Genomic DNA, 7,189 nt, shown 5'->3' on the forward strand with positions numbered 1-7,189 from the left:
TTAAATGGAGAGTGCAGATGGGGCCAGTAACTCAGAAACAGATGGGATTATTTTTTTTTAATGCACAGATGCAAGTTGGATCCTGGGACTATTACACAGCCCTGGCATGAATGTGTATTTTCTATATGTGACTTTCCCCAAAACTTTTGTCACGTAGAACCATCCACTTGGATACAGATTTGGCTTCTTCTTTCTGCTTGTGCCCTATTTATGGCTAGATTTTAGGTGTTATGTATTGGGCCAGCAGGGGGATACTGTATACAGTTTCCACTCGGGTCCTCGTCAGTTAGTTTAGGCGGGAAACCCTGGGTTGTTGTTGTGTTACAATGTCACATTATTGCCAGCCGGCTGCCGATAAAAGGAGGCCGGCTGAGCTGTTCTGCTTTGGAGAAATAGCTGTGTCGTCTGCTATGTCAACCCACTATTCAACAGTATTGGCCTACCCTTATTCCCCAGGCCATGGCACTGGACTTACAGATGCTGCCCCAGCCTCACCTTCTCGTGCACAAGAGTGTCCCTGTTTCCACCTTGCAGAAAGATGGAGCCTGCAATACTTTATCTCTCTCTCTCTCTCTCTCTCTCTCTTTCTGTAGCTATCTCAATGATCTGGAGAGGATAACAGCTCCTGGCTACGTCCCAAACGAGCAAGATGTCCTTCGCTCACGAGTAAAGACAACAGGAATTATTGAGACACAGTTTTCATTCAAAGATTTGCACTTTAGGTATGAAAGCTGTTCTTCTGTGTTTCTTCCTAAGTATGATAGATATGCATGTGGTTTGAGAGTAGAGGCCAAAGCAGTCTACCTGATTCAGGCTGCTGAATTTCTGACATTTTGAGCAGCTTAAAGGGCAGTAGGAGACTTTGGTATGGCTATGGTCACAGCCAGCAATCTGAGCCTCCCCAAATCCAATGTTCTACCAGGAAATCTTGCAATTTTCCCAGCTGTATTCGTTTTATAAGAGCTCTCTTTCGATTCTACCTGTGGAAACTTTGCAGCTGTACACAGTCAGCTTCCATGATGTTGGCAGGAAAAAAATAGTACCGCATATAAGACGACCCCCTAATTTTCAAGTTAAAATATAGAATTTGGGATATACTCTAGCCCTTTTTTGGCAGGGAGGGGAGGGGAGGCTGTCTTCTCCAGCACTCAAGTCTGCAGCTGGGGAAATGGTGGTTGGTTGGTTGGTTGGTTGGTTGGTTGGTTTGTTTAGTTATTGAGAGGGGAAAAGAAGCCATAGAGAGGAAGGAGAGAGAGAGAGAGGCAGAGGCAGAGGCAGAGACATCGAGGCTGGCTGAGCGAGTGAAAGGGGAATAGAAGCCATAGAGAGGAGAGAGATAGAGAGGCAGAGACATCGGGGTTCGCACAGCCAGCGAAAGACGCTGAGCAGAGCAGTGAAAGAGAGAGAGAGAGAGAGAGAGAGAGAGAGAGAGAGAGAGAGAGAGATCCCTTCGCTATGCGCTGACAGAGAAGAGTCGGCAGCTTGACACCAATGAAATACACAAAACTGTATCTCTATGCTGATGCGGGTCGCGAAGCCCTGGTGGGGAGCAGCCCTCTCCTGAGCACTTCTTCGTGTTCATACGGTCGCTGCATACGGCGGGGATGCAGCCACAGCCGTTTCTGAGCTCCCCCCCACCATATGCGGCGACTGCAGATTCTTGTACCCGGTGTATAAGACGGCCCCCCAACTTTTGAAAAGATTTTCCTGGGTTCAGAAGCCGTCTTATACGCCGGAATATACGGTAATAGAATTAAAATTGTGGGTTGCTGCACATGGGCTACTGAATTCGGAAAGTCTCTGAATATTCGGCTGTTCTCTTCTCAGCTGCTTTACATATTATGGATGAGCTGCGCAGATTAATTTACATCGGGCCAGTCACGTGGATCAGTTCAACATGCTAGATAGGTGGCTTTTCTCCAAACTGCTGGAGGATTTAGCTGGTAGGATTTGATGTAACATGGAGGAAACTGCGCAATTCATGAACTAAGATGCTGCACATAAACAGCTCACATGCAGAGCAGTCTCAGCTTATTTGTGGAAGGGAACAATTTAAAAGCCTGTGCTCAGGAGAAACTCAAACCAGTATTGGAACTGCAGGCTTCCTGCTGCCTGCCGTACCCTTGCACCTAGCTGATTTCTTCCCACTTTGTCCCTATCTTACCTCTGTACTTGTCCATAACTTGCAACTGTTTATGTACACATGTGGCCTGGTGTCATGTGCAAATCCACTCCCTCCCATCCCCTCTGATTTTTGCCTGGTAAGCTCCATGGAGCAAACTGTTTTGCCTGCTGCATCCATCACGCTGTGTGAGAGGCATGTCGGATTTCAGGCAGAACATATCATTTCCAATGCTAATATTTGAAAAGTGGTTCTTGTTGGAGGTGGAAGCAAATAAATATTTGCGAAATGCTTTGCATGCTATTTACAAAACTAGGCAAGCAAATAGCAAAGAAACAACAAACTGCCATGCAAAAGGCATGGATTGGTTTGACACAAGCTCCACGTTTGAGCTTCCATAGCACGTCACATATATGATTTGTGATCAGGAGCCCCATATTGGAGATAGAAGGCTTTCTTGGCTCACTGTGTATACAGTACTTCTCATGCAGACACCACACAGCCAATCTCCGAGACTTGTAGTGGTGAAATAATCCTGACATTCCCCCCCCCCCAATGCCCAACATAACCAGTGTCAGAGATGCAGTGAATGGGTGTACATGTTTATCTTTTGCTTCATTTCCTAGGATGTTTGATGTGGGAGGACAACGATCTGAGAGGAAAAAGTGGATTCATTGCTTTGAAGGAGTTACTTGCATAATATTCTGTGCAGCTTTAAGTGCTTATGACATGGTCCTGGTGGAAGATGAAGAAGTGGTGAGTCAGAACAGCAAATGTGGGGGGCAGGGGGGGGCACGGGAGTTGCAATTTGTGGAAAGCATTTAAGGTAACCTTGCATGGTCCCTTAAGAACATTATTCACATTCCCTGCTCTGAGAACCCTAACCCACTGAATTCCTATTTCTTTGATTAAAAAGAACATTGGACTTTGCACGTCACCAGCTAATGGGACTTAATAGCCACATTTTCCCGCCTTTTACAGAACCGAATGCACGAGAGTCTCCACCTGTTCAACAGCATCTGTAACCACAAGTACTTTGCAACCACTTCTATTGTGCTCTTCCTAAATAAGAAGGATCTCTTCCAAGACAAAATATTGAAAGTTCATCTCAGTGTCTGCTTTCCAGAATATGATGGTAAGTTTAGAACCTGTGGCCCTCCAGATGTTGTTGAACTCTCATCGGCCCCCAGCCAGCAGGGGCAAGAATCAGGGATGAGGGTAGTCCAGCTGGCTTAAAACATCCCACTTCTTTGGTTTCCGAAGATTGCTCATGAGGAACATAGTCCCCGGATTGAAATGATTTCCCACCGCTGAATTAAGGCAGCATTACTTGGTACCAGCAGAGATACATGTTCTTAGCTCTTCTTGAGACCGCTTTCTTAAGCCCTTTGTAAAGGTAAAGGTCCCCTGACAGTTAAGTCCAGTTGCAGACGACTCTGGGGTTGTGGCGCTCATCTTGCTTTACTGGCCGAGGGAGCCAACATTTGTCCGCAGACAGTTTTTCCAGGTCATGTGGACAGCGTGACTAAGCTGCTTCTGGCAAAACCAGAGCAGTGCACAAAAACGCCATTTACCTTCCTGCCGGAGTGGTACCTATTTATCTACTTGCACTTGACGTGCTTTCGAACTGCTAGGCGGGCAGGAGCTGGGACCAAGCAATAGGAGCTCACCCCATCGCCGGGATTTGAACTGCCAAGCTTCTGACCGGCAAGCCCTAGGCTCAGTGGTTTAGACCACAGACCACCATAAAAGACTAGGCTGTGTCCAGCTTAGTGAGTCCAGCTGTGTGGTCCATCTCTGGACATGGTAGTGCATTTTCATGGCTCCCATAAGGATAACGATTAACAGAATGCAAAGAGATAGTTTTGGGAAAGGGAAATAATTTTTTAAATCTTACTCGTGGTTTATTACTTTTCTATATGAATGAAAAAGGGGTTCCTTGCATGCAGTAAATGAGAATTGTAGAGCCATTTACATGTGCACTGAAGATTTCGTGCATGCCATACTTTTTGTTTGGGGAGGAGGTCAGAGGTCAGTGGAGGCTGAGCTTGACAGACTGTGTTCCAAGGGCTATTTTTAACAAATTAATTAGTATGGTATTTTGTTGACAGTTCCTTCTGTCTTCCTCTGACTAGGATCAAACACATTTGAAGATGCAGGAAATTACATCAAGAACCAATTCCTAGATCTGAATTTAAGAAAAGAGGACAAGGAGATCTACTCCCACATGACCTGTGCCACCGATACGCAGAATGTTAAGTTTGTGTTTGATGCTGTGACAGATATAATCATCAAAGAGAACCTGAAGGACTGTGGGCTCTTTTAGCTCTTCACCCTGAGCCACCGTCATCCTGCTGTTTCTCTTCCCTGTGGTCTCTCTCTTTCATTTGTAGGATGTTTCTGTTTAAGGATGCCATCTTTCACATACATTCCTGAAAGTAGGCTTTCATTGCAACCTCTAGGGCTTACTTTTGAGTAGGGATGGATGGATCAGTCTGCTACTAGTTTGTGTCAGTTCCCCATCTCTGTGTTCATAAGTCTCTTTTATCCCATTTCTTTAAAAAATGTGACTTTTTTTAAAAAAATTGAAAGTTCATAAATATGTATTTGAACATGTATATTATCACAAGATACATATTTAAATACATCATCTATCTCAATGCACACCTTTCTAATCACATACAGTATAATCCCAAAATATGCTCCTTGAGCATTTTGGTGTTTTTTCAGCTGACCTAGCAAAACTCAGAGAACTGGGAAATCTGAAGGATATTTACATTCTGATCCATGGATTAATTTGGAAGGTAGGTTGATTTGCTTAAATATGTGAGCTAGAACTTTTTTCCTCCATCCCTACTTCAAAGTAAACATGCATTGGTTTAAACTGCAAAAGCAAAAAGAGAGAAGGAGACACAATACTCTAAATGCTAGTCCTTTTTGACTTGCTAAAATGTTTGTGTCACGCCACAATTTAATTCAGCCAAATCGGGTAGGGTAACTTCATTGCAGGCACAATGTTCTCCCTCCCTTCTAATTTAATCTTCCAAAATTCTTTTGATCTTACTGAGAATTTTTGTTTGCCTGTACCCTACTGCAATCTGAAATAAGATGGTGGTATAACACACCCAATTCTAAATGTTTCCATTGGCAAATTTGCTTACAGTGCCAGAAATCTCTTTCTTGACACAGAGTTGTAATTGGCATTGCTTCATGGGTGTTGATTAACTGGTGCTACAAGCTTCATGATAATGATATATTACGAACACAATTCTGCCAAAGTTAAGCACTGCTAAGTTCAGTTGATCACAGTGGAAGATAATGAAGCCCGTACTTAACTTTCCTGGTGAAATCCATTGGATCATGTTGACTGGATCATGTCCTAATTTTTTTCCTTGCAGATGCTGAAATAAAAATGCCCTTGCTATCACATCAGTGGGATTAATAGAAAAATGATAAATAAAAGGAATTCTTACTGCTTGTGATATCATCCTCTGGATAAGAGGCTGCTGTCTTCTATCCCCCACCCCACCCCCCCAAAAAAAGTCTTAAGCGGCAAGTCTTCTGACACCTTTGTCTATCTGTTGGGTTAAATTTCATAGCATGATCTCTCTTAATAGAAAACCAAAGCAGTTTTTGTCTATAAAATGTATGCAAATGTTGCTATATCACCAAAAGCTTGTTTGGATAAGTAGGTTTTAATTTGCCTACAGAAACTCTGTAATGCCAGAGCGGGACCGAGAGGATAATAAAACAGGGAACATGATAGATAAAGTTGTGCTTCCTGCTTTTGCTGAACTTAGACTAGTTCATTGGCTGAATCTGAAACAAACAGGGAGAAGTCAGCACTAAGCTGTGCAAGTATTAGGGTGGTTTAAGGCTTCAAAAAGTTAAATTGAGTGCCGAAGCTCATAGGAAGTCAACATGACTTGAAAATAGATCTGATTGATTCACAGCTGTTGATTCACATCAAGAGACAGATTGTTTCATTCTTCCACTTCTTGCAATTTCTGACCACACTTAAAGGACAGCCTGACATAACATATATTACAGTAGTCTATTATTGAGGTTACAGATGCATGGGCAACAGTGGCCAGGTCCTCGTCTTGTAGTAAAGGTTGAAGATGTAAGATGATGTATACATAGCTGCCAAGTTTTCCCTTTTCTCGCGAGGAAGCCTATTCAGAATTAGGGAAAATCCCTTAAAAAGGGATAACTTGGCAGCTATGGATGTATAATTGGCAAAAGACACTTGGAGCTACTGCTGCCACCCAGCCTTCTAGATACCACAGCAAAACCCGGATCACATGGTGCACCATAGGAGAGATAATTTTGATCCATGACGTCTTTTCTTCCCAAGTCTAAGGATCCTAGAATTACCATAATTCTTGTCTAGATTGAACTCAAGGCTGTTTGTTCCCATCCAGTCTACTAGTAACAACACCAGAGATAGGGAAATACGTGGCCCACAACCTATTGTTGGGGTACAACTCCCATGGCCATGGTGGCTGAAGCCAACAGAAACTGTAGTCCAGCAAACATCAAGAAGGCCACAGGTTTCCTGGCCCTGCCATATACAAGTTCAGGACGGAGCTATGGAGACCCAAAAGGACAGAACTGGTTGTCATCAGCAAGGGAATGAAGGCTCACTCCAAAACTTCAGCGTATCTCTTGCAGCAGCTTCATATAGATTGAGGCAGCAATGGATATAGATGGCAACCTGTAGAACACAATGTTGCACAGCAACATATTGCACGGCAACTGCATGTATGGTCCATGCTAGCCTTTGGCTCTCAAGGAGGACCAGACCACCTACAGAGCAGCCTTCAGCATTAACAGAAAAATCCCCAAGAGAGTTTCAAAAAACCAATCAGATCTCTCCATCTCTGAGAGGTGGACCATTGTGACTGGTCATTTAGCCCATGGATGCATTGAGGGGACTCTAATGTCTGTGACAGAGGTGATAGCATAACACTCCTCATGTCCTCCAGGCTGGTAGAAAATAGTTCATATTGTCAGTTTGCCCTGGAGAGGCTCTATGGGATGAACTTCTGCTCTTCTTCCACATAC

At 43.8% G+C, this 7,189-nt stretch overlaps 1 protein-coding gene across 4 annotated transcripts in view; it reads left to right on the plus strand.

Annotated features, from left to right (window-relative positions):
* Positions 1-5,893, plus strand: part of LOC118091276 (guanine nucleotide-binding protein G(t) subunit alpha-3) — a 55,442-nt gene extending 49,549 nt beyond the window's left edge. For all 4 annotated transcript variants that reach the window (XM_088676726.1, XM_088676725.1, XM_088676724.1 and 1 more), the window contains 4 exons: positions 594-722; positions 2,749-2,878; positions 3,104-3,257; positions 4,258-5,893. In XM_088676726.1, the coding sequence (XP_088532852.1) occupies positions 594-722; positions 2,749-2,878; positions 3,104-3,257; positions 4,258-4,448 (604 nt within the window). In that variant the 3' untranslated portion in view covers positions 4,449-5,893. The remainder of the gene's footprint in view (positions 1-593; positions 723-2,748; positions 2,879-3,103; positions 3,258-4,257) is intronic.
* The last annotated feature ends 1,296 nt before the right edge of the window (positions 5,894-7,189 follow it).

This window comes from Zootoca vivipara, chromosome 9 (genome assembly GCF_965207765.1).
Source record: "Zootoca vivipara chromosome 9, rZooViv2.hap1.1, whole genome shotgun sequence".
Taxonomy (NCBI): domain Eukaryota; kingdom Metazoa; phylum Chordata; class Lepidosauria; order Squamata; family Lacertidae; genus Zootoca; species Zootoca vivipara.